This window comes from Phoca vitulina, unplaced genomic scaffold (assembly GCF_004348235.1).
Source record: "Phoca vitulina isolate PV1807 unplaced genomic scaffold, GSC_HSeal_1.0 scaffold48, whole genome shotgun sequence".
Lineage (NCBI taxonomy): Eukaryota > Metazoa > Chordata > Mammalia > Carnivora > Phocidae > Phoca > Phoca vitulina.
In genome coordinates this window covers 12,302,199-12,329,719 of record NW_022589751.1, presented here as the reverse complement: position 1 = coordinate 12,329,719, position 27,521 = coordinate 12,302,199, and the positions used below count along the sequence as shown (strand labels likewise).

General features: G+C 40.8%; 1 protein-coding gene and 1 non-coding gene across 3 annotated transcripts in view; both read left to right on the top strand.

Moving 5' to 3' along the window:
* Positions 1-952: 952 nt before the first annotated feature.
* The window catches only part of CWF19L1 (CWF19 like cell cycle control factor 1), a 28,517-nt gene continuing 1,948 nt past the window's right edge, over positions 953-27,521 (top strand). Inside the window, exons 1-13 of one of the 2 annotated variants that reach the window (XM_032432525.1) lie at positions 953-1,510; positions 4,280-4,364; positions 5,196-5,274; positions 6,350-6,451; positions 9,025-9,239; positions 11,371-11,489; positions 15,578-15,662; positions 16,873-17,013; positions 18,561-18,675; positions 19,444-19,523; positions 23,643-23,852; positions 25,205-25,324; positions 25,783-25,880. In XM_032432525.1, coding sequence (XP_032288416.1) covers positions 1,488-1,510; positions 4,280-4,364; positions 5,196-5,274; positions 6,350-6,451; positions 9,025-9,239; positions 11,371-11,489; positions 15,578-15,662; positions 16,873-17,013; positions 18,561-18,675; positions 19,444-19,523; positions 23,643-23,852; positions 25,205-25,324; positions 25,783-25,880 — 1,472 coding nt within the window. In that variant the 5' untranslated portion in view covers positions 953-1,487. Of the gene's footprint in view, positions 1,511-4,279; positions 4,365-5,195; positions 5,275-6,349; positions 6,452-8,293; positions 8,928-9,024; positions 9,240-11,370; positions 11,490-15,577; positions 15,663-16,872; positions 17,014-18,560; positions 18,676-19,443; positions 19,524-23,642; positions 23,853-25,204; positions 25,325-25,782; positions 25,881-27,521 lie in introns of those variants that run through there. The other variant, XM_032432526.1, reaches the window with a different exon arrangement.
* Positions 24,849-24,996, top strand: LOC116649629. The gene has a single exon (XR_004302710.1). It is a non-coding gene; the product is annotated as a small nucleolar RNA SNORA12 (small nucleolar RNA).

Below are 27,521 nucleotides of genomic sequence, written 5' to 3'. Positions count from 1 at the left end.
TTCAAATCATTGTGGTTGAAAAGATACTTGATGTAATTTCTATGTACTTGAATTTGTTGAGACTTGGTTTGTGGCCTAACATATCTATCCTGGAGAAATTTTCCATGCACTTGAAAAGAATGTGTATTTTAAAGCCAGATTTCTTAGCATGCATCAAGACCCCTATTTCTTTCATTTTTTTCCAATTTCATTTTCTATTACTCTGACACTTACACTGTATTCAGCTATCTTGAGCTAGCTTAAATTCCCATGGATGAGCTTTCTTTCCATAAACTTTATATTTCAGAGTAGATTTAGATTTCTAAGAGTTATAAAGATAATACAGAATTCCACTGATGAGTTTTCATATCTTACTATTGTTTCCTCTTCCTGAAGTGATTACCTGCCCGTATTTGGTAAATTTCTACTCTTCTAGATTCAGTCCTGATCTCTACTCCTGGGCTGTGCTGGATTGCCCCCAAAGTAGAAAAAACACATGCTTTGTGTGCCATCAAAGCAGGGGCATCAATAGTTAATGAGACAGGGAATTTAACATTTCTCTCCAAAGTGAGGAAAACTAGAACTTTGTGGTTCTTCCTTAAACTTATTTATGTTTTAGTTAATTTCTAGTTACTTGGCTGACCTTAGTGAATTTTCCCTGCCCCTCAGTTTTCAGAAACACCTTAGTTTCCATTTCCTTATACACTGTTGTCTCCTGCAAATTGGACTGAACTCCTCCAAAAAGTCAATGTCATGAAAAACAAAACCAAAAATGTAGGTGGGCTATTGTAGATTTGAAAAGACTAGAGACAGACTGAATATTAGTGTGAAACTTAAGTGTATCCTGAATTAAAACAAGCCCTAGATATAAAAAAAAAAAAATTGGGGTGGCACAAATGGAGAACTTTAAATATGGATGTGTATTAGATGATATTATTGAATTAATTTTTTTTAGGTGTGTTAATAGGGAATGTCCTTATTCTTAGGAAATACACTCCGAGGTATTTCTGATGTCTGCAGTTTACTTTCACATGATTCAGTGAGATTAACAGTGCTGTTCACCTTGAGGGAGAGGGAGGAAGACAATGTGGCAATATGTTGACACTTACTGAATCAAGGTGATGACCTTTTAACTTTAGGATGGGTTAAAAACTTAACCAAGAAAGTGCGAAGGGAGTCTGTCTTGCCCACTGGACTGATATGGTTAGGGCCCACTGTGTTGGGAACCTTCTAGCAGCTCCATAACTTCAGTTGCTCCGAAATAAAAAATCATAATTGGAATCCTTTTTGCCATTACCCCTTCCTTCCTCTACTGCTCTTCCTCCATTCCTCTTGGAGGCCAAGTCACCTGAGAGAAGCGTGTGTCCCTCGGCGCTCTCCGTAGATAAGCGAACCCTCATTGGCTGGGTGCACTCACGTCTTAGTGTAGTGCTGCCGCGTTTTTCAGAGGAGTGTGGGTTCAGGGTTCCAATTTTTGATGGTCGTCCCAGTCCGGGCTGTCGGAACAAATGGCTGAGAAACCGCTGCGTCTGTGAGTGACCATAGCTCAGAAGCGCGAGCGCGCGCGTGTGTCTGTGTGTGTGTGCGTGCGCGCGGGTGCGTGTGTGTGTGCGCGCGCGCGCGCGCCTAGGTGCTGGCCGGGGGCTTTCTCGTGCCTGGACGGGAGGAGGAAAAGGCGGGGGTGGGAGCGTGGTGGCGGCTGGTGAGCTCCGATCACGTCTTTGCTCGGCCGGAGGCGGTCTCCTTTCGCTTCCGAGACACACGCTGGAAGAGGCGGAAGCTCCCAGCGTCAGGCCTCCTCCATCTTAGGCCGTCCTGGACCCTGACACGTTTCCCCTTCACTTCTCCCCACACCCCATTTATTTATCGACGAAAATTCCTAGGCGTGGGCCCCATTGGTGGGCTCTGGTCAGTTGTGAACAGACGAGCTAGATAGGGCTCCTGCGCAGGCGCACTTTTTTTGGGAGGAGGCGGTGCTGGAGTGAAGAGACTCCGTCCGTCCGTCCATCCATCCACCCATTGAACAAATATTTATTGAACAGTTGCAGTGTGCCAGGCACTGTGCTAGACGTTGCACAGTTGGAGTTCCTGCCTTAATGGAGCTTAGAGTCTTGAGTAGATATTAATCAAAGAATCCAGATTAATATAAAATTATGGTGGTGATAAATATCAGGAAGAAAAGCTTCACGGTTCTGGAAGCAGGTATAACAGGGGTGTATGGCTTATTGTGAGGAATCAGGAGAGGGAGGATTGAGGCTTGGTTAATATTTTTGTCTTTATTCTAAAGTCATTGAAATGTTTAAGAACTCCTTCGCAGGATCAGATTTTTGTTTTGGAAAGCGATTCTGGCTGCAATGTGAACAAATTAGAGCCAAAGAAGAGGGCAGCTAGGATTAGGTAGAATGATGGCAGAAGCAAAGTGCAGGGACTCAAGGCTTATTAAGGAGATGAAATTAACAGGGCTTGGAGGTGGTTGGGCTGTGAAAAGGAGTTGGCACTGTGGGGTCCAAAATTTCTGCCCTTCAGTGGGATAGGAAACACTGGAAAAGGGCCTAGTTGGGGAGATGACGAACTTTGAGGTGTCCTGTGATGTACAGACTGGATGATGGCTCTTCAAGAAACAATTATAATTCCATGTGACAACTGCTATGATAGAGGAAGTCAGGATCCTGTGGGAACACCTGGAATTGGTGACTGATAGGGACTGGAGGACTTCCTAGAGGAGGTGGTGCTTGGAGGTAAATAAAAAACACCTGGTAGTTTATTACAGCGCTTGCTCTGAGATGCTATATGGGGTTTCTGAAGTTTGAGAAGAGAGTGATTTTCTGAGCCAGTCACGAAGGCTTTAAAGATGTGCTGGGCCTTCAAGGATGGGAAAAATTTAGATTCAGAGTGGCTAGGGTGGGGCTGTTAGGAAAGGTAACTACCTTAGGGAATGGCAGAGGCGGAGAGTGACCAGACTGACAGTAGGGGAGGTTTCTGTTATGGAAACTTGGAGAAAGCCCTGGGGAGAGGGCCCAAAGACTTGTAGAAGGCCGAGGCTCTGGAGGCAGTGGAGTTCTCTTAATGTTTTTGAGGAAAGAACATTAAATTGTTGGCTTTATATAGGATGGTTAGGAAGAAAAGTAGGCATTAGAGGAAATAAATGTAAGCGTACTCCCTACGTTGTATCCAGTACCTGATTCATTAGATCTCTCTCCAATTCTGCCTCTGCCATATCACAGGTCTCTCAGTGGCTCTGCCTCGGAGTGTCCTCCGTTCTTCCCTCCTCCCTCATTTCCCACCCTACTTCCCCAGTTCAAACTGTGTTCAAGTGTTCAGAATTCTAAATTTTTCATCCCTTTCTCTCCTTCCTATCTTCGTTCAATATTGCCCTTTTGCTGATATTTTGCTTATAGTTACTTGTTCCTGCAGACCATATTTCACTGTTGCTAAAAGGAACTTTTTAAAACAGCTCACTACCCAGCTTGAAAATGTTCAGTGATACGGACACACCAGAAAGACATACTGACAAAACAATAAGAACTGTAATATTTTAAGATGAGTTCAAAGACGTTAAGAAGTGGTATGAGAAATAGAAAAACCGTGGAAGTCAGAATTATAAAAACTCAGAAGTGAGTTGATAGAACAAGTTACTTCACAGCTTAGGGCCAGTCTGTCTTACAAACCTCAGCTCTTGCCACTTTCTACCTGTCTGCCCCTTAGCACTGTACACATATCTCCTGTTGTAGCCTTTTTCATGTACATTTTTATCAGGGTATCTCCCCTTCCTGGTTGTCAACTTTTTGAGGTTTGAACTGAGTCTTTTTCCTCTTTGTACTCCTAGCAGGTTCTTAGCCTAGTACGAGGCATATTGCCTTAGCGTACTGTAGGTGTCTGGTACGTGGTTGTTGGATGGATGATTGATAGTGGCAGTGGAAAGGAAAAGGGTGGAATGAATGTGAAAGATGTTTGGAAAAGGGGATTGATGAGACTTGATGACCGGATAGGGGATTTTTGACTCTTGGTGACCAACTTGGCAATACAGCCATCCACAAAGCTTGGGAAGCGAGGAGAAGAAGCTGGTTCGATTTTGGAGGAAATGATAAGCTGACTTGTAGATGTGGTGAGTTGAAGGTTTTGGTGACTTTTAGGTGGAGCTGCCCCGTGGTCAGTAATACTTCACATGCACTGAACCTCTCCGGTAACCTCAGAGAGACTGGGTGACCTATCTACCCCATCCAGGAAAACACTATGTACTAAACCCGGCAGGCCCGTTCATGTTTCCTGAATTGCCTTAACATGTATCTCTTGTTTGCAGCTTGGCTTGTGGAGATGTTGAAGGAAAGTTTGATGTTTTATTCAACAGAGTTCGAGCAATTCAGAAGAAAAGTGGAAACTTTGATGTAAGACATTTCCTGTTACTGAATCTAATTTTACTGTTATAGTCAAACACACTAAAATAAAGTTTGGACTCCTTTATTCCTTTCTTGATGGAACACACACTCTCGTTTTTTGTGAGACTGAGTTCCTTTTGTGAGCATAGGAACTTAGTAGCTGTGGAATGGTAGGGAAAGGGAGACCTCTTTACCTTTTTATACTTTTTGAATTTGAATCTAGTTACTTTCTTACCATGCACAAAACTGAAAACAGAGGAGCAAAACCTCCCCAGGTGATTCTAACCCCTGGGTTTGGGAACCGCAGATGTATTTCATGGATGTTTGGTATGGATTAAGTCAGATAACATGTACAAATGCTTCACAAACTGAAGAGCCTTATATAAATGTTATGTAGGGCTGCCAACTAGACTCTAAATCCCTAGCGAACAAAAGAGTATTCTAGGTATGGGGACAATCTGTTCACTGGGTTAAAGATGGAGTAAAGACAACAGGCAGGAAGTGTGTTTTTTGTGTCCTGTATCTCTCAGGGTATCTAATATTTAATGTTTTGTGTTTCGAGAGAGATTCTTGGAAGTAGATTTCTCCATTTTTCCCTGACTCCCTCTTCCCCATCCCAACTTGAATTTGATGGCCAGTGAGCCAAAATTTAGTAATTAGAATCAGATCAACTACTGCAATTGCTGCTGAAGAATTATGTTTTGAGAGTCTGCAGATTGATTAAGGAAAAAAACCTACTTTGAGGCCATTAAGTGGGATAACTAGCTGAATTATGTTACTATCAATTATGTACTATTTGATAAAAAAATCTCATATATCTGTTTAAAAAACTCATTTTAGCTGCTGTTGTGTGTAGGAAATTTCTTTGGCTCCACTCCAGATGCTGAATGGGAGGAGTATAAAACTGGCATCAAGAAAGGTATAGAAATTATTTTTATTTAACAAATGATTTCTTTTTTTTTTTTTTAATTTTTTTTATTGTTATGTTAATCCCCATACATTACATCATTAGTTTTAGATATAGTGTTCCATGATTCATTGTTTGTGCATAACACCCAGTGCTCCATGCAGAACGTGCCCTCCTCAATACCCATCACCAGGCTAACCCATCCTCCCAACCCCCTCCCCTCTAGAACCCCCAGTTTGTTTTTCAGAGTCCATCGTCTCTCATGGTTCTTCTCCCCCTCCGATTCCCCCCCTTCATTCTTCCCCTCCTGCTACATTCTTCTTCTTCTTTTTTTCTTTCTTAACATATATTGCATTATTTAACAAATGATTTCTAACAAGGTTTCAAGGTTCTATAATTCTTGCTGGGTTGTTTTTCACGCATATTAGTTATTTAAGAATTTCCCTTTGAGCTCCTCATTGAGCTGGGAAAGATGCCTATACATCTAAATGTTCACATTTTGAATTCGGTTGGATTTGGTTTAGAAAAAGAATTCTCGGGGTGCCTGGGTGGCTCAGTCAGTTGAGCGTCTGACTCTTGATTTTGACTCAGGTCATGATCTCAGGGTTGTGGGACTGAGCCCTGCTTTGGGCTCTGTGCTCAATGGGGAGTCTGCTTGAGGATTCTCTCTCTCCCTCTGCCCTTTCCCTCACTCGTACTCATGCGCACACACTCTCTCTTTCAAATAAATAAATCTTAAAAAAAAGAAGAAAAATAATTCTCTTCTAAGTAGGCAGGAATTGAAGAAATTCAACCACATGTGTCCTTTCCTTTTTCCAGTTTGAATGGTTTTTTTATAAAGCTCTTTAGGGTCTATGTTTTCCTTATTATACATTAACCATCCTCTTTAAGATGTCACTTCATCAACCACTGATACTATTAAATAGGCCACAGGTTGGGTAGGATATCCTAAGTGGTGAGCACATTCCACAAATAGGATTGCAGATTCATTGCTTTTGCTATGATTATTTTTCCTATGGGGAAATATTTCTCAAATTCCAAAGCAGATCTGGTAACTGTATGGTGTCATGTCTGTTTTTCTCACTAGCTCCTATTCAGACATATGTGCTGGGTGCTAATAACCAGGAAACAGTAAAATACTTCCAAGATGTTGATGGGTGTGAGTTAGCTGAAAACATTACTTATCTGGGTAAGTTGAAATTTTGTGTGTTTGTAATCAGCATAATAAAGTGTCCCAGGAATTAGTCTCCTGGGAAATTTGTGGCTGGATTCTTCTGCCATTACTGCTGAGAGAGTGGGTTTCTTTCCCAAAGTCTATGTCTTATACCCTGGAGACTCTGGCATTTTTTTCCTTTGTAGTCTGCCACCTTTCCCTACTCTCCTTGTACTCCCACAACCCAATAAATACTCCTGCAGCCAACCAGAGGAATCAACTATTTGACTATGGTATAGGGAGTACTTAAGGTATAAATTATGTTGAAAAAAATTCCCATGTATGTGGTCTCACTGTGTAACATTGCTAGATACATACAGCTTGTTTGTTAGATTCCTAACTAGCTATCGCTCTATATCTCACTAAGCTTTTGGAAATTGAAGTATTTAGTGTTGATCCTCACCTTTCTCACTCCCTTTGTTTTTTCTTAGGTTCCCAGTCCACTTTTTAATTTCAGGTTAAAGTTGTTCCCTCTTTAGTCCCCTGAATCTCTTTTAGTGGTTCTTTTTAATGTCTGGCCATTTTAAAAAACACTCAGATTTTGTTTTTGTTTTCCCTTCACCTGCTGTCAGTCTATGGCTTCTTGGATCATTCGACTTATTTTTGTCTAAAATGACTCCACTGCTCTTCACATTTCCTCTTTCTTGGTCTCTTACTTCTCTGGAAAGCTTCTGTAATTCCTTTGCTGTCTGTGTCCTCCCCATCCTTCCCCATCATCGTCCATCTTGGCCTTTATTCTCTGCAGCTGGCTTTGGCCCTTATGTAAGCAATCTTCTCTCCCCTTGCTTCAATCACCTGGGGCTCCTTCAGGCAAAAAATTGAGGGACAGATTTTTGTTTGTTGTTTTTAACCACTGTGGTGAGATATACATTTTGAAATCCTTTTGTTGTAGATCTTAACATAGGCCTGACTTGTGGCAGTTCTTATAGTAGTTATTAGATTTGGATTAAGATCGCTGCTATAGATATTTATGGTAGCCATTTTGCATATGAATTTAGTGCCAGGAGTGGAAAGAGCATGGAGGTATTTGGGTTATTTCTGTGAAAGATATTTTTTGAGGCCCAGTAGGAGGAGCAAATAATGAACTTGATAGTGAACATGTGATAGTGAAGTGTTGGCAGAACATCCAACATATAGTTGGAAGTGATCTTTCTATAGAGTATATAAGCAATGTCAATGTGGAAGAGTAGGCTTTGGGGAGTTGGTCCCATAAAGATGAAAAACAAAGCTGAGTAGGATCAAATTGTTTCAGGGGAAATAGAATGACAAGGAAAGCGCCACTCTGGTGGGGGCATATATCTTCATCTAGGGGGTAGGCAACGAGAGCTGGAAGTGGTTAGAGCAGTGTTGGGAGAGGTAAAGATACCAAGTTTGTAGACTCTAAATGAAGAGAGACTGGTTTTGGAGACCAGGAGAGACCATAGGCAGTTACAGGGTGATTCGTGACCTTTAAGAGAATGGTGGGAGTGGGAAACCAGAGTGCAGTGGTCTCAGGAACTAAGAGGTAAAGCACTTCGAGAGCATGGACTGCTCTTTTGAGAAATTGGAAACAGAAGAGAAGGAAGTTTCTTTCTTTTTTTTAAAGATATTTATTTATTTATTTGAGAGAGAGTGGGAAACAGCATGAAAGGGGAGAGAGTCAGAGGGAGAAGCAGGCTCCTCGCTGAGCGGGGAGTCCGATGCGGGACTCAATCCCAGGACTCCGGGATCATGACCTGAGCCAAAGGCAGCCGCTCAACCGACTGAGCCACCCAGGCGCCCTGGAAGTTTCATTTTCAGTTAGTGTGTGTGCTCCTTTCTTAGGTTTCTTTTTCGGTGTGTGTGTTCCTTTATCAGTTCATATGTGTGTTAATTGGCATGGTCCTTTATTAATTAGTATGTCTCTTAGTATGTTTAGTACTCTATTCTTCTCTGAGGGGAAAGAGCCAGCTGAGAAGAAGAGATTCAGTAGGTGAAAGGAAGGTGAAAGTCGATGGAGCAAGGTCTTGAAGGCAACAGGAAGAAGTGGGGTTAAGGGCCCGAGCCAGGAATAAAGTTAAAAGAGAGTAGAGTCTCTAGTTTTTCCCAGTTGCTGTTTCCACATGTTTTCCTTCCATCGGAAGCTGCTGCCTACGTGAAGAGCATATGCATTCTAGACTGTACTTTTCCTCAGAACTGCTGCTTATTTTTCTCACTGCCTCTCCCTGGGTCCAGGTGTCTGGGTTCTTTTAATCCATGTAGAGTCTCTTCTAGAAGGCAGGAAGGCTTTTTCTTAATCAGTGCTTCCCAACTTTTTTCATTCGTAAGGCACCTCAGGTAAACAGACTAGCCCGTGGGCTCCAGCAGCCTCCACAGAAGGGCTGCTCTCCCTGACGGGGAACATGGTTGTAGCCATCCACCACTGAGACCCTGCAGCCAGAAGAGGAGCTCTAGAAGAGTCTGTGCTCCTTCAGACCTGCTGAATGGCAGGGAGGTAGGGGGCTCATGGCATGGGGAGAGAGATTCATCACAATAATAATATTTCATTCTGCAGTTTTGACTAAAACTTGTCCGTTTTTCTTTGAACCCAGGTCGTAAAGGCATCTTCACTGGAAGCTCGGGGCTGCAGATTGTGTACCTCAGTGGGACAGAGTCCTTAAATGAGCCGGTCCCAGGTTACAGTTTTAGTCCCAAGGATGTGTCTTCCGTGAGGACAATGCTGTGTTCAACATCCCAGTTTAAGGGTGTTGATATCTTGCTCACATCCCCATGGCCCAAATATGTGGGAAACTTTGGGAATTCTTCTGTGAGTAGTGCTTGTTCAGTTGGAATTTTTATAAGCAAATTGCACTGGCTTAATTTGGGCTTTTTGCTCCTTTTTTTTAAAGATTTTTATTTGAGAGAGAGAGAGAGTGCACAGAGTGAGAGAGAGAGCATGAGCAGAGGGAGGGGCAGAGGGAGAAGCAGACTCCACACTGAGCGGGGAACCCGATGTGGGGCTCCATCCCAGCTGCTGGAATCATGATCTGAGCTGAAGGCAGACCGACTGAGCCACGCAGGCACCCCTTTTTGTTTTTTATATTGTTCTTTATATTGAGTATTTCAGCTCTTAGTACCTTTCAGTAGAAATTTTTTTGTAAATTATTTCAGGATACTTAAAACTCTATCAACTGACCAAAGCAAAAACTTTGAAACTGATTGATCTTAGGAAAGCACAATTCACAGACGAGATTGCTGAAATCTCAATTATAAATGAATGAATCTTTAAATTGTATTCTTTGCTTCAAGTGCCTTCTTTCAGGCTTCCTCTTAATATGTTTTGAGAGTTCACTAATTTTTAGTGAAAAGATTTACAGCTAGTGGCAGCTCTGCAGTTGTATTTCTCTTACCTTCCGTTCCACATTGTAGCATTTGGCTTTCAAAATATTTTTTTTAATGGGATTATTATGGGATAAGAGATAGTGATTTAAAGATGGGAAATGAGATGTTGAAAACTTGGTATTTTTCAAATGTGAAAGCTTTAATGTTGGGATGTCTTGGAGCTCACCACTGCATTTGATCTTAATATTTTTTTAAGCAATCTAGAAGAGGATATATACAAGGCTGGTGAGTGACAGCTATCACATTGGTGGAAATAAGCCTAAGGAAGATCTTGAAAGGTTGTATGTGAGAGCAGAAGGCATCAGCTGAGTTTCAGTGAAGGGAAACATAAGAGTGCATTTAAAGACAAATATCAATTAATAGATGGCAGAGTTAATCAGTAATGATCCAGAAAAGGGTCTTCTGCCAACTTCAGCACAATGTGTCTGTGACCAAAAAGGCCAACAAGACACAGGCACTGTCGGGGGGATGTTGAAAGGAAAAGGGACAGTGCTCTCTTCCGCTTCTATAAATCCATGGCTGTTCTTCACCTAGAATTCAAAGAGTAGTGCTGGTTGCAGTGAGAAGATAAGGCGAAGCTAGGGAAGGTGCAGAGAAGGTCTTAAGTTGCCGGTGGAAGGGAGAAAGAAAGATGAGAAAAATGAGGACTCTTCATTTTGGGGGTGCTAACAAAAGGATTTTGATTAAAGTTTATAAAGTTTACTACATAAGACCTTTATAGGGGAGAAAACAATATAGTTTACCAGTCTCTTAAGATACTACAACTAACCTCGAGGCTGATTCCCTGCGCTTCAGCAGAAATCTGAAGGAAGCAAGCAGAGCACATAAGGAAGAAATTCTTGCTTTACTTAGTGGAAAACTAATTTTGGTAATTTCTTTATTTCCAGCTAGTACCTTCTCTTAAGTTCATAAATAATATTATGGATGAGAGATTGCATAATTTGTTGTTAATGAAAGCTAGGGATGTGTGGGAATAAGCCTAATATTTTTGACAAACTTTATGTTACAGACTTTAACAAGGGCATAGTTGTGTCCTTCCACAAACCACACCTTTCTTGACTGAAGCAAAATAAAGGATTGCATGCTTATGTCATGAAGTCCTTGAATATTCCATTCCAAATAATCTGTGGATCCCAGGGGCCCTGAAAGCTAGCTTTTAATTTTTATTTTTTGCATTGACTATGTCTGCATTGTTGGAAAGGTGCACAACAAAGCATATTATAGAAGCATAGTCTGTGGGCTCCAGAGAGAGAGATCAGTTTCTTAAAAAGATCGTAATAAATCCTATTTTGGGTATTAGTATGGAGGGCTTTCCTTACCTTTTAACCCCCAGCTTCCAGCAGTTGTTCCTATCTCTGCATTCATAATAGCCCAGTTCCTCTTACGTGTTTGAGATTTCTCTAATTGCCACAAGTATGCAGTTCACTATCCAAATCCTACTGCCTACATTTGTATTGACATAGAAATTTCAAAGTCATTTTAAAGTGTCTTGTTACTTGCCTGCTTTTCTTGATAACTTTTAGGTCTGTTATGATGACTGAATTTCTATTTACCAGGGAGAAGTGGATACCAAAAAATGTGGCTCCGCTTTGGTCTCTAGTCTGGCCACAGACTTGAAACCAAGATACCATTTTGCTGCTTTGGAAAAGACCTATTATGAGAGGCTTCCCTATCGGTGAGTGGCATTGCATTATTTTGGCTTTTTAAAGAATTTGGCATGTATCTTCTGTGTGACCTTCTCTTGTTCATCTTAGCCATGTAACATCTTAATTCCTTTTGGTTACTCAGGCACTGAAGTGAGTGGCTCTCAAATTATTCAACTCTTCTCAGTTTGTTTCCTAATTTGAAATACAAGGGATTGGACTCTATACAGCCCCTTAAAGGTGTGCAGATCTGAAGTAACAATACTGCTTAATCCTCACAGCTTCATGTAACACAGTATGGTCCTATTTTGGTCAGGTCAAATCAGTATTCCTTGTATAGTGTTGAAAACTCATGTCTCAGCCTAATCACTTCAGAAGTATTTCAACTTGAGACTCAAGAACTTGTATCAAACTTTTTCCCCCTTTTATCTTAGTTTGAGTTTGAGGGTGGAGTTTTTAAAGCACGTCTTGCCGAGACAAAACCAGTGTTTTATAAGTGATAGAATTAAGTTAACTCTGAATTATCTTCATTGGTAAAGAGCATGGATAATTTCTAAAATAATCTATAAAAACCTTACTTTTTTTTTTTTTTACAAAAAGTGTTGTTGAAAGTTCAAAAAATATAGGCGAGCAAAAAAAAAAACCCAACAAACCTATCCTTCCTCCATAATCCCAAAGCCTAAGATATAATCATAAATAATACAGCTTTTTCTGTTATATCTTCATGTATGCATTCTAGAAAAGCCTATTGTTCTCTAAAACCATGCACTAAAAACAGAGGTTATGGGAACAAAACTCTCAAGACCTGTCCCAACTTTTTTTTTTTAACCTAGCCAGCTTTTAAGGATCTGAATACACATTTCGCTGAAGAACATATTACCAGTGGACAATAGGCACATGAAAAGATGCTCATGCCATTAGCGATTAGGGTAATCCAATGAGATACCACTTGACACCCACTAAGATGGCTGCAATCAAAAAGGCAAATAATAAGTGTTGACAAGGATGTGGAGGAATTAGAACCCTTACATTGCTGGTGGCAGTGTAAGATGGTGCAGATGCTTTGCCAAACTGTTGACAGTTCCTCAAAGGGTTAAATATAGAGTTATTGTCTGACCCAGCAATTCCACACTTGTTCCAAGTGAAGTAAAAACATTGACCCATTCAAAAACTTGTACACAAATGATCATAACAGCATTATTCATAATAGACAAAAAGTGGAAACAACCCAAATATCCATCATCTGATGAATGGGTAAAGAAAAAGTGATATATCCATACTTTGGAATGTTATTCAAGAAAAAGGAATGGAAGGGCGCCTGGGTGGCTCAATTTAAAACAAATATTTGTTTTAAATTCACATTACTGAAAGGAAATAAGCCAAAATGCAGTTTGTTGGGGAGGCTGGGTGGCTTAATCGTTAAGCATCTGCCTTCGGCTCGGGTCATGATCCCAGGGTCCTGGAATCGAGCCCCGCATCAGGCTCCCTGCTCCGCGGGAAGCCTGCTTCTCCCTCTCCTACTCCCCCTGCTTGTGTTCCCTCTCTCGCTGTGTCTCTCTCTGCCAAATAAATAAATAAAATCGTAAAAAAAAAAATTTACATAAAATGTCCAGAATAGGCACATACATAGAGATATGTATGGGGCTATTTGGAGGGGAAATGGGGAGTGACTGCTAATAGGTACAAGGTTTCTTTCTCGGGTGATAAAAATGTTCTAAAATTAGATTGTGGTGATGGTTGCACAGCTCTGTGAATATGCTAAAAAGTATTGAATTGTGTACTTTAGATGGGTGAATTGTATAGTATTTGAATTAGATCTTAATAAAGCTGTTAAAAAAAAAACAAAAACCTCTGCAACTTTTCAACCAGAGCTGTAACAAAAACCCATAACCAGCATAATAAAAATACTAATATAGGTAAATTTCCACTAACATTTGAACCTAGAATTACAGTCAGTCCATGCTTTGCTTTCCTATATTGTATTATTCTAAGTGTTTTGCTTCTTTTGAGGAGCAGTTTATTATCATTAAAAACACCATTCAAGGGCACCTGGGGGTGGCTCAGTTGGTTAAGTGTCTGATTCATGATTTCGGCTCAGGTCATGATCTCATGGGTTGTGCGTGGGATCCAGCCCCGCTCAGGCTCTGTGCTCAGCGGGGAGTCTGCTTGAGATTCTCTCCCTCTGCCCCTCCCCCCATTCATGTGCTCTTGTGCTTGCTCGCTCTGTCTCGAATAAATAAATAAATACATCTTAAAAAAAAAAACAACCCACCATTTGGGGGTAGCATCCTTCATCAGTCATCTTTATTTTAAAATAAATGAGGGAAACATCTCCATGGCTTTTTGTGGGCACTTGCGGTTTCCCTATAGTATCGGTTTTCTATTGCTACTGTACAAATTACCACAAACTTTGTAGCTTAAAACAATCCCATTTATTATCTCACAGTTCTGTAGGTCAGAAGTTTGACCTGGGTCTCACTGCGCTAAAATCAAAGTGTTGGCCAGGTTATGTCGGGTCTACCCAGGTAATCAGGATCATCTCCCTTATCTTAAGGTCAGTTGATTAGCAACTGATTAATTCCATCTGTCACCTTATTCCCCTTTGCTGTAAAAGCTAAAATTCACAGGTTATGGGGATTAGGACATGGACATCTTTGGGGAGCTTTTTTTTTTTGCCCATCACACCTGGGTAGCCTAACAGTGGGAAGTATTAGCAGTTCTAGAAGCCACTGCGCTAGTCACCACTTGCACTAAAGAAAGGCACTTTGCAGGACATTCAGCTGTTTTTCCTTAATGTCTTCGTGTACTGTTAAAGCTTCTATTTAACTATGAGTAAACTTGTTTCAATCATTTTAAAAGTTGCATGTGAAAGAGCATGACTTTCACCTTATACTGACATCAGTCCCATTTACCAACTATGACTGTATTTCCTCTCTTTAAAGAAACAGGTTATAGCAGACAAACTATTTTTTTTTAAAGATTTTATTTATTTATTTTGACAGAGAGAGAGAGACAGCGAGAGAGGGAACACAAGCAGGGCGAGTAGGAGAGGGAGAAGCAGGCTCCCCGCTGAGCAGAGAGCCCGATGTGGGGCTTGATCCCAGGACCCTGGGATCATGACCTGAGCCAAAGGCAGACGCTTAACGATTGAACCACCCAGCTTCCCCAACAAACTGTATTTTGGCTTATTTCCTTTCAGTAATGTGAATTTAAAACAAATATTTGTGTATTTGTTTATATACAATGGTATTATGCTAGATTTTTTTGACATAAAATTATATTTTGTGACAGACTCGGGGAAATTTCTGTAGCATGAGGAAAGGAAAGAGCTCTAAGGGTTGGTATCTGTATTAACAGTCAACTCACTAAAAATAAAAAATGTATATAATGCCATAACTTTTTTCTTTTAATTATAAATAATAGTTGCTCAATGTAGAATACTTGTAAAACAGAAAAACTCAAAAAAGTGTTTTGGTGTATTCAGTTCTGTTTTTTTTCTGTAAAATATACACACTCATGTATTTTTATATTTTTCCTAGAAAAATGAAATCATGCTATAAATTACTATTTGAAGCATACTTTTTCCTCTTAAAACTTCTATTTGATTTTCATTATTATAGCTTTTTTTTTTTTTTTTTGAGAAGAAGGAACGTTCAAGGGTCCCCGGGGGCAAAGGGAGGGAGAGAGAGAATCTTAAGCAGGCTCCATGCCCAGCGATCATGACCTGAGCCAAAATCAAGAGTCCAATACTTAACTGACTAAGCCGCCCTATTATATCCCCTCTGACAGCTTTTTATTATTCACGAGAAAAGAATAGTACAGGGAACCCTCCTGTACCCATCACCCAACTTCAGCAATTATTATCATTTTGCCAATTTTACACTCTTCTAAAACCAAATGTTGGAGTTTCTGTGCTTTTCAGATATGTGATCTCATTTTTTCCTGTGAAGTAGGGATGATTATCCTACTGGATTTTCAGGTGACATCTGAGATTATGTTACTGGTGGTGATGGACTTAGGATCTGTGCTCTCTCATGGTTCCATGGAGTCTACATATTTCATAATTGTAAATCAAAATTAAAGTTTTTTGGTGACCTGTTGCCTGTTAAATGTATTCTAGAAACCACGTCGTCCTACAGGAAAATGCACAGCATGCCACCAGGTTCATAGCTCTGGCGAATGTTGGAAATCCAGAAAAGAAAAAGGTAAAGATTTGAGTATTTGGTCGTAGGTTAATATTCATTGTCTGCCTGATAAATGTTTCTCTCCTAGCACTTCAGTGACTCCTTTGTGAAGATACAGTAATGAAAGGTCAGGTTTCCTTGAGTCCTTTGTAGGAGATTTTAAAGAAGGGTTTGGGAAAATAGGCCCAGTGGAACCAAGGAAGAATTTCAAAGGAATAATATTCCTTTCTTCCCATATCCGTGTGGTTGTCTTTGTAGGTATTCATGAGTTTGCCCTCAGATGCTACTCCTGCTTTGCTTCTTTTAGCACCTTCATTTAGCAGAAATAATAGCCTTTATAGGATTTACATAACCCCTCCTTGGCTTTGGAAAATCTTAGTGATACCTGGAATCTATCTTTGTACTGGAAAACAGTACAGGTAAATGAAAGAATATACCAGAAAAGTATGTTGTCTCATTTCCCTTTGAGCATTTCTGATTCTCCAGGGCCAAAAGCAGGATGCTGTGAATTGAGACAGCTACAGTTAGAACTGTCAGGCAAAGGAAGGGTAGGCAGGTGAATTATGGGAAGATTATCCTGGAACATGTCATAAACGTGCATAGAAAAGATAAGCAAATACATATTTTATTTTTTCCGTTATATTTAAGCTTTTAAGCCCAGTGTACTGAGGTTAAATATCTATTCATATCTCATCTAAAGTTTTCAGTATCTGTGCCATTAGTGTGAGAGTCTAGATATCTGTATGAATATTTACTTCTTTGCTACTAGTCCCTAAGAAGACTCATCAGCATATGCAGCAGAAATTGTATAATATCAGAGGGAAACATTATGGTGTCCAATTTAGTTTTCATCAGAAAAAAAGAATGGCAGTACCACAATTCTGTTGACAAAGTACACAAAGATAAAGGACTAGACGTATAAGCAGTTTGTCTTTAAAGGTTTTGGAACAAGTCTCCCCCGGGCCTTGTAGTGACAGTTGTTTTGTGTAAGAGCTGATTTTTGTAAGGGCTAGGGCTTTGATTCTTTGTTCGTGACTTGATCAGCCCTTGCTTAACCCCTACAGAGATCACTAAATTGATATTTGATTTACTGTGTATTCTCTGAGCCATAAACAGGCCAGTTGCTGTTCTTTTACTCAGTTTCTGAAGCTTCTGTGAATGAAATATGTCGATTACATTTGGATAAACAGGATTTCCCCTAATGTTATGTTTGTTTGTTTTTCTTCCACAGTATCTTTATGCATTCAGTATTGTTCCCATGAAACTAATGGATGCAGCGGAACTGGTAAAACAACCTCCAGATGTTACTGAAAACCCTTATAGGAAATCTGGGAAGGAAGCATCCATGGGAAAGCAAATTCCTGCCCCTGAGGTGTGTGCTGTTTGAGAGGTGGCATTTTCTGGGCTGGATTGCCCATTACACGTATACTTTTCCTGGTTATAGTTTCGCTCATAAGACCAGTTTAATCCCTAGAATCTAAATCTTTTTTTTTCCTTGGGAAATCATCATGGTGTTTAGAAAGCCTTAGCAGATTTCAGGTAAGCTCAGTGTTTTTTATTGTAGTTTGAGGTTAACAGTTTCTTTTTTTTTTTTTTAATTTTTATTTATTTGACAGAGAGTGAGAGCAGGAACACAAGCAGGGGGAGTGGGAGAGGGAGAAGCAGGCTTCCCACGGAGCAGGGAGCCTGATGTGGGGCTCAATCCCAGGACCCTGGGATCATGACCTGAGCCGAAGGCAGACGCTTAACGACTGAGCCACCCAGGTGTCCCGAGGTTAACAGTTTCTTATTTTAAGTCTTTCTTTGTCTAAACTTGGTTCATGTGTTGGAGTTACACATGTTAAATCTTTCTTTGTCTAAAGTTGAGTCTTTATTTTTAACCTTTTTAAAAATATTTATTTATTTAATTTAGAGAGACAGATTGAGAGAGAATAAGCAGGGGGAGGGGCAAAAGGAGAGGGAGAGAGGGAATATCAAGCTGACTTCCCACTGAACTCAGAGCCTGGTGGGGCTCAATTCCAGGACCCTGAGATCATGATCCGAGCCTAAATCAAGAAGACGTGTAACTGACTGAGTCACCTAGGCACCCCTATTTTTAACTTTTCAGGCAAGGATCCAACTGCTTGGTAGCAATGTAATTTGTGATTTTATAATGAGTGCTAGCAAGAGGACTCACTTTGAAGACATTGCTTAATAGCAGACTTTTCTGAAACTAATTTTTCCCTCATTAAAATAAGGAATGTCAAGTTCCCTTACTAGTATGCATGGTTTGCTTTCTCAGACTTTTTTTTCTTCTTGAACAACCTCCTCATCTTTTTAATTAAAGTTCAGTTAGACTTGTTTGACCTGTGAAATTGTAGGACTACACTGAGGCCCTACTGAGAGAGATAGGAGAAGGTGTTTGGGTGGGTTCATACTGTTCTGTTTTAGGCAAGGATTGCTCTATAACTTGCATTTTATTTTATTTTATTTTATTTTATTTATTTATTTTTTTAAAGATTTTTATTTATTTGACAGAGAGAGAGAAAGCACAAGTAGGCAGAGTGGCAGTCAGAGGGAGAGGGAGAAGCAGGCTCTCCACTGAGCAGGGAGCCCAACGCGGGGCTCAATCCCAGGACTCTGGGATCATGACCTGAGCTGAAGGCAGCCACTTAACCAATTGAGCCACCCAGGTGCCCCTATAACTTGCATTTTAACTTGCTTTTACAAAAAGATGGATTTGGTTAAGTGTTGAGAAGTATGACTGAGAGTCCAGGCATCAGGATTAGGAAGATATTTTTCTTATCTAGAGTAGGTAGAAAGGACTGGAAGGAAAAGTAGATGTGACGTGGCAGGAATGTTCCCTTGTATGCGAATGGTTGGCTCCTTGTCTAAAGATTAGTTTAATTACATTTTCTCTTCTGCCTTTGACCATTCCAGGAAGAAGCAGCCTGTCAATTTTTCTTTGATTTAAATGAAAAGCAGGGAAGGAAGCGTTCATCTACAGGCAGAGATAGCAAGTCTTCTCCTCACCCAAAGCAGCCTCGCAAACCTCGTAAGTACCTTGGTTCCTGAGGTCTTCTGTGTGAGCAGTAACTTACTGCAGGTCTTGTGTGGGACATGGCATTGCTGAGGGAGCCTCTTCTGGAAAAGGAAAACCGTACAAGGGGTCATTAAGACCAAAAATAAAATAATACTGAGATGGCCTGATTTTGAGGGTATCTGAGGCTATTCCTGAAAGAACTATGGAGAAAGCTCCTTTCCTTCCCTCAGGTCTGTAAAACATATGAAGTAAAGAGCCTACAAAACCAATGAGGTTCATAAAATCATAGAATAATCAAACTGGTAAAAAGGATTGTAAGGTTATTTCATTGAAATCCACTTTCTCCACCCCTCTGTGCTATGTTTCAAAGTTGAAGAAGTGGACCTTGGTGGGGTAAACTTATTACCCAGAGTCCTCTGGCTGGCTCGTGGCAAAGCTGGGGCTAGAATTGGGACTCTTGACATCCAGTTCAGTGTTCTTCCATTGCAGCTCGTTGCCAGTTCGATGCTACTTCAGTCAGTATGTGGTCATCCACTTGTGGTTATCCACCTGTGAATGGTGGCAAATTCAGAGCTCTTCTCGTAGTGGTCCGTTTCCTTGCTAATGGTTATGGGGAGTGGGGGGACACAGTGGAAGCACAGCAGGGCCAGCCCTTTGTGGCAGTGCTGTGTACCAGTCTTTTCGATGTATGAAGATCAGATAAGGCTGAGTTCTATAGGGTGATTATATATATGCTGGAGTGCTTGGACCATAGTAACATCTGCTTTCTTCCGTCTAAAGCTCAGCCTCCAGGACCCTGCTGGTTTTGCCTTGCCAGCCCTGAAGTGGAAAAGCATCTGGTGGTCAGCATCGGCACACATGTGAGTTACTTCCGTGGACCTTTTACAGAGAAGGACACCCTTATTTGTTTGTCTTTCATTGATTTAATAAAGTCATAATTTACATTTCATAAAATCTACCCACTTTAATAAAGTGTACGATTCACCGGTTTGTAGTCAGCTTACCAAGTTGTGCAACCATCACATAGCACAGTTTTAGAACATGTCCTTCACTGGTGCCCATTTACGGTGACTCCCCATTCCCATCCTCAGCCCCAGGCAACCACTAGTCTACTTTCTGTCTCCATAGGTTTGCCTTTTCTGCACATTTCATATAAATGGAGTCATATAATATGTGGTCTTTGTGTATGGCTTTTTTTATTCAGCATAATATTCTTGAGGCTCATTCATGTTGTAGCATGTATCAGTCCTACATTCCTTTTTATTGTCCTTTTTATATATTCTGTATATTTATCAGTTGATGGGCTTTTGGGTTGTTTCCACTTCATGGCTATTAGGAATAATGCTGCTACGAACCTTTGTATGCATGTCTTTGCGTGGACATATGTTCTCATTTCTTTTGGATAGATACCTAGGAATGGAATTGCTGGTAAATTTATATTTAATTTTTTGAGAAACTGCCAAACTGTTTTCCAAAATGGCTGTATCATCTTACATCCCCACCAGCAATGTATGAGGGTTCCTGTTTTCCGACATTTCCCACATTTGTTATTGTCTGTGTTTTTAATTATTTTAATTCTTCTGTGGTTTTGTTGTGTCACAGTGCCCCCTCTCTTCCTCCCTCTCTGACAAATAGGTGTATCTCCTAGGGTGATGCCTTCATACACTTCTTGACCTTTTTTGGTCCATACAAATTAGAGGTGATGAGTTGCTTTCATTAATTACTCAGTATTTAAAAAAGGATTTTCTTTGTCCTAAAAAGGGAGTCCTCTGTTGCCTATATACTCATTTTGGGTGAAAACTGTTGATATTCTTTTTTTCTATCTTCAGATTTAGAAACCTGAGTTTATTAATTTTTATCTATAATTATTTAACCCTGGGAATAGATTCATACTAAATAATTATATAAAAGACTAAAGTGATTAATTCTCAGTTTTGCCTAGTAATAGAGGATATAGCATCCCAAGACAGGAGTACCCATATCTACATTTTTAGTGTGGGTAACTGGGAACCCAAGATAATAATTAAAGGGTTGCTTGGTAAGCACTGAATCAAAGAACTGGATGATCCTGAGGATGATTTTATTCAGGCTGTGGAAAACTGATGAATTATGTGTCTCACAGTAAAGTTGTCCCATTTCAGACTTCTCCAGATATTTTTCCTTGGGCGGGACTTGTTTAGGTATTGAATAATACTGGTCTTTGACCCTCATTTTCCTGGCATCTATATAGACCATTATCCTTCTTTTTCATTCACTTAGAATGAAGAAAGCTTAATTTTCAGGATTACAGTTGCACCCTAGTCACCTGTGACTAGAATTGGCTGTTTCCCATGGCTTTTGATGGAAATATTTTATAGACCGTTTCTCAGTGTGTAATGCTTCTGCAAATAGATACTTTCATCTCTTTTTCATTGATTTATTCTAATTTTGGTTTCTGAGGGTGAGCATTTCCTCAGCTTATCCTCACAATCTGAAGACCCTTTATTGTGGCCTCCTATAGACTGACCAGAGTCTCAGTTTCATCATTGTACCCTTTTTAAGTCACATCCCTCTCTACCTTTATAGTTTCAGACTGAAGAGTCCCAGTCTTCTACATTTAAATTTTATGTCTTGATTATTGGCACACTCCTGTCCCTAGGGGGAGCACTATTGGGTCAAGGCCTGGGACCTAATTAGGCCATGGAGTCTATGGATGAACTCTTTAGTAGGAAGAAGAGCAAACTTGAAAAGTTTTTGGTTTTACAGGAATGCCCTTTTTGGATTCTCTCTTGGACCTTGTTTTCTTCTTTGGATTAGTTTATGCTATTCTTCTCTCCCACACAGCTTGTATGGTAGGCAGGCTTTGGATTGCCTTCTGTTGGGGAAGCTTCAATAGTTCAAAATGGCACACAGGGGAAGACAGATTTGGAACAGGTGACTTAGCTCAGGGCTGCTCTAGGCCTCAGGGAGAAATGACCTTTCCTTTCCATTCACCTTTTAATTGCCCAGGGTTATCTAGCCCAGGGTATGAGACTAGGGGATGATCAAAGAAACCTGTTTCCTTCTCATCTAGGCCTGAACCACATGGGCAAAAAATATCTCTGGTCTTGTTTGTAGCCCAGCCCAGCACCCCAAGTAGGAGGCCACATGAAAATTTTAGACTACCTAGTATTCAAGTCTACACTTAGCTGTTGTTCTTTGTCTGGTAGAAACCTCTTAGGAATCTCTGGGACCTTTGGGCATCTGGCAGAGGGTTTAGAATCCCCTCCCTGCAACCATTCCTCTTGATCTCCTCTCACTACTTTTTTTTGTCTTGACTTTCTCTGTCTTTGCCATGCCTTCCTCCAGGGATATACATGGAACTATGTTAATGGCCCATGGCCACAAACTGGTAAAAGGAGGGAAAGGCTGCTAAGAGTCCAAAATAATTGTTGCAAAATTCATGCATTTTACTTATGGGAGAAACATTCATTCAGGTATTATTTATACATTTTTAGAGATAATTCAAGTGTAGAACAAAAGATGAGAAGTTGAAAGGAAGGAGGAGATTGGGCAAGTGTGAAACTGTTCACAAGTACTGGGAGGTACTGCACTGGGTGTGAGAGGTGCTCTTTAGTCTGGACTAGAAACCTTCAATAGCTTTACTGCACATTACAATATAAAAACTGATGTTTATGGCAGTGACCCTTTGACATGAAGAAAAGGTTAGAAGACTCAGGCTTCAAGAGTAATCTTTTAAAACATACAATCCAGGGGCGCCTGGGTGGCTCAGTTGGTTAAGCGACTGCCTTTGGCTCAGGTCATGATCCTGGAGTCCCAGGATCGAGTCCCATATCGGGCTCCCTGCTCGGCAGGGAGTCTGCTTCTCCCTCTGACCCTCCCCACTCTTGTTCTCTCTCTCTCATTCTCTTTCTCTCAAATAAATAAAATCTTAAAAAAAAAAACAAAAAACATACAATCCAAAATATTTATTGTTGAAACTAGGAAAATATTTTAGTGCTTATGAGGCTTTGATGACTTGTCATCTGGAAGATTAAGTTTGTAGATGTGTTCTGTCCTCTATGCCAAGTAAATCAAGGATGATCATGCTTTAGATTGTTTCAGATACCTCTTCTGTCATTCTGTTGGATTGTCTCAGTGTTAATGATAAATGACTCATTCCTTCAGTCTTAACATTGAACTCATGACACTAAAAGGAAATGTTGGATTGCTTTTTCTAAAGCTGTAGTACCTTCATTTGCCTATGGTGATAGTCACTGGCCATTTCTCTACTCATAGTGTTTTCCCTTCAAAGAATATCTGAGGGTAGAGCAGTCTTGCATGTTTTGGTTTTGACAGAAATATTTTTAGTTGCTGCTTAGCTGCTGATATCCACTGTTGGGAGCCATAGTTTTCTACTTCTTTGGATGTGTCTGAGTTTGAGGTTTCTCCTTCTTCCTTCCATCCCATTAAGTTATCTGTTTGCTTTCATTTTGTATAGGTTAGGCAGCAGCTTAAGGCTGTAGGGACACTGGATGCTAATCATGACATCTTTGCCTTTTTTGTGAGTCCAGAGGGTGTACTTAGGGGGGGGGCGTGTGGGATTTGATGTTATCATAGGGAAAGTGGTCATTTTGAAATCAAGTGTTATCTTTCTGTGGCTGAAGGCAATAACAACTGAAAAATCGCTTTCAAGTTTGGATCCTGGGAGGGAAAAACCAACTACTGTTCCTGTCTCCTTCAGCTTTGGTGTATTCAAAGCCAAAAGCCTGATGGTGTGCCATTCATTTGCTCCCAGTTCATTTGATAGTTGGATAGAGATTTGTTGCATCTAATTTTATTCTTCTATCAGGTTCTTGTTATAACCTCTAAAATCAGGTTTTTTAAAGTAGGAGAATTTCTGTTGATAGCCTCTCGAGCACTTTGTCCACACCCTCATGGTCACTCTTTATATAGGCTTTTCTCCCTGAAGAATCATACATATGGCATTGATGTCTTGATTCTGTGTGCTTCCTCCATAGTGCTACCTTGCCCTGGCCAAAGGAGGCTTATCTGATGACCATGTCCTCGTCCTACCCATTGGCCACTACCAGTCAGTGGTGGAGCTTTCAGCAGAGGTGGTAGAAGAGGTGGAGAAGTATAAGGCGACACTGAGGCGGTTCTTTAAGAGTCGGGGGAAACGGTGTGTTCTATTTGAGAGAAATTATAAGAGCCATCACCTTCAGCTACAGGTAGGTGGCCTCCACCCAGGAACTTGGAAGGACCCAGTGGGACCTGGATATTGACAGGTATTTAAATAACATCAATTAAGAGTTCAATATATAAGTCCAATCTAAAATTAAATATTTAAAATTTTAGTATTTAAAATAGTTAATACAAATTTTCTTTTAATTTTTTATTGTTATGTTAATCCCCATACATTACATCATTAGTTTTAGATATAGTGTTCCATGATTCATTGTTTGTGCATAACACCCAGTGCTCCATGCAGAACGTGCCCTCCTCAATACCCATCACCAGGCTAACCCATCCTCCCAACCCCCTCCCCTCTAGAACCCTCAGTTTGTTTTTCAGAGTCCATCGTCTCTCATGGTTCTTCTCCCCCTCCGATTTCCCCCCCTTCATTCTTCCCCTCCTGCTACATTCTTCTTCTTCTTTTTTTCTTTCTTAACATATATTGCATTATTTGTTTCAGAGGTACAGATCTGAGATTCAACAGTCCTGCACAATTCACAGCGCTTACCAGAACACATACCCTCCCCAGTGTCCATCACCCAGTCACCCCATCCCTCCCACCCCACCCCCCACTCCAGCAACCCTCAGTTTGTTTCCTGAGATTAAGAATTCCTCATATCAGTGAGGTCATATGATACATGTCTTTCTCTGTTTGACTTATTTCGCTCAGCATAATAATGTTTGACTAATGTTCATTTAAAAGGTTAAAGATTCTCTGATGATAAATCCAGAGATTTCACAGGGAAGTGCATGGTCAGTGTGAATGGGCCAGCACAGATAGTAAGTGCCTTGTTTAGAAAAGAAACGGGTACATTGAGGAAGGTTTCAAGAAAGATTGGGCCCTTGTTAGGGGTGGAAGAGAGTGGGCATTTATGTGAGTGGGTATTATTTCACCAGCACGAGTGAAGTCTTAGAGGTGAGAAATAGTCCCAGAGCCTTGATGGAGCTCTCAGCTCAGAAATTTGGGGATTGTTTATGGATAATTGGTTTGTAGTTGTGGTGGTTTTCTTTCTGGCACATTTGTTAAATTTTCAAATGGGCCTGACTCTGCCACCTAGATTACACAGGAGCCAGCAAGGGCTTGATGACAGAGAGATCTCTCTCTAGCCTTTCTTGCATCAGGCATTGGCTCCCACATGTGGCAAGCTATCTCGTAAGTTTAAGTCCTTACAGACAGGCTGACACAAGCCTGGCTGGCCTGAGGAGAATCCCTGCTGAGGGGTATGTCTCCACCCCTGTGATGGATTTGCTACTTCTCAGGGACTGTGCGGGAGGCATGACCTCTCAGGGACCTGTACAAAGAGTTTCTTCTATCTGTCTGCCTCTCCCCCGCCCCCCCGCCCCCCAGGTCATTCCTGTGCCACTCAGCTGCTGCAGTACAGATGACATTAAAGATGCCTTCATTACCCAGGCAGAGCAGCAGCAGATTGAGCTGTTGGAAATCCCAGAGCACGCTGACGTCAAGCAGGTGAGACAGGAGGGGAAGGATGTAAAGTAAAGGATGAGAAGTAAAACGTGGTTTCTGACATGTTGAGCCGGAGGTAATATCAAGGCATCCCCAAAATGTTAAATAGGCAGCTGGACGGTTTGGACCTAGAGTGTGGGGTACTGATTGGATCTTGGAGATGATGAGGGTGGCATTACAGCAATGCCTCAGTGCATTCCTGGGAAGAGCAAAAAATGCGAAATTTCCTAAGGCAGGAACTTCGAAGGATGGGTGCCACTGGGAGGATCTTTGTAATATCTGGTAGTTTGGCTTTTTAAACTGTGTTCCATTAAGTGGCTTGGGATCTGTACTGCTCACATTCTTTTTCTTGTGCTTCTAGACTGAATTCTTTGCCAAATAAAAGTTTATATAAGAGATGAGCTAGGTTTTAGATTTTTAAAGCATTATGATATGTCCTCATACAGCTCTGTTTACTTTAGATTGCACAGCCAGGAGCAGCATATTTTTATGTTGAACTTGACACAGGAGAGAAGCTTTTCCATAGAATTAAAAAGAATTTTCCTTTACAGTTTGGAAGGTTTGTATATTTTTCTTATTTTAAATGTGTTTTCACTAGGCCTACTATGAACAGATCAGTGGGCTGCATAGACAATTGAATAAAAAGCCAGGTAGGAAAAGTCTTTGCCCCAAGGAACCTGTAGTCTTAGGGCAAGTCAGATATTTGCATATGTGACAGTAATGTAATGCAGAATGTGAAAAGCACCATAAGAAAGTTTTGAGGAATAGTGGACTTTAGAAATTCAGATAAGGGGGGGCGCCTGGGTGGCTCAGTCATTAAGTGTCTGCTTTCGGCTCAGGTCATCTTCCCGGGGTCTTGAGATCAAGCCCCGCATCGGGCTCCCTGCTCAGCCGTAAGCCTGCTTCTCCCTCTCCCACTCCCCCTGCTTGTGTTCCCTCTCTCGCTGTGTCTCTCTTTGTCAAATAAATAAAATCTTTAAAAAGAAAAAAAAAATTCAGAAAAGGGAGAGCTTATTTCTACTTTGTGAAAGGCTTCAAGAAAAGGTTGACATTGAGCGTGAGAGAGAGATTTAGAGAGCAAATATTAGAGTGCGGGCCTTCTAGCCCAGAGGAATAAAGTGCTACCATTAATTGAGCATATGCTCTGTGCCAGGCACTGTGCCAGGAGGTTTACATGCATCGCTTCATTTGATCTTCCCAGCTCTGGAAGATAGGTACCGTCATCCCAGTTTACCAAAGTGGAAATTCAGGCTCCAGAGCCGTGCCCAGTAGAACTTGCCGTGATGTTGGAAATGTTCTATAACTCCGCGCTGTCCTGTAGAGTAGTCACGAGCCACACGTGGCTCCTCAGCACTTGAAATATAGCTGATATGACTGAGGAACTAAATTTTTAATTTTAATCAGGATTAAAATTTAAATATCTAGATCTGGCTAGTGGCTCCTAAAGTGGATGGCATGGCTCTAGAGGGGTTAAGTAGCTTGTCCATGAGCACGCACGGTAGATTCAAACCCAGGTATGTTCAACTCTAAAACATGAGGTTTTTAACCTCATTGTTGTGTAGTGTCCTAAGGCCTAGAGGAGCCTTCATTTATGCTCCTTATATTAGACAGAACGTGATTGTAAAACCACATAGGGAGTGTTATCATAGGCAGACTGAAGATAGGAAGTTGCTGGCAAGAGGAAATAGAGTATGGAGGGAGGGCAGTAGAAGAGGTGCAGAACAGATTATCTAATGCTGGTATCTGATTGGCAGTTGTTTTTTTTTTCCTGGTTAGAACTGCAACTTTGCACCCTTCTTGGACTAATTTGGGAAACCTCCAAGAGATTGCTACCATTGAATATAAGTCCAGGAAATATGGTTGTCTACATTTTCAAAAAGATGATTGATAAGTTAAGAGAATAGGTGTGATTAGGGACTTCAGACATCTCACATTATCGTTTTGTTGTTGCCTTAGCAACAGATGCAGATGCGGACACTGATGATGTAGGCACATAATTGCAGATAGACACAGGCATGTGAGCCCACAGGTGAGGTTCTCTGAATGATTTTGTGCTCATGATAGTCCTTTGTATTTTCAATGTTGACTGTTTTTCAAAATACTAATATACAATTACATAACATTTTATAGTTAACAAAATACTTGAAAATATATTTTTTCCCCACTGTACAAGAAAGATGGTTCTGTCTTCATTTTATAG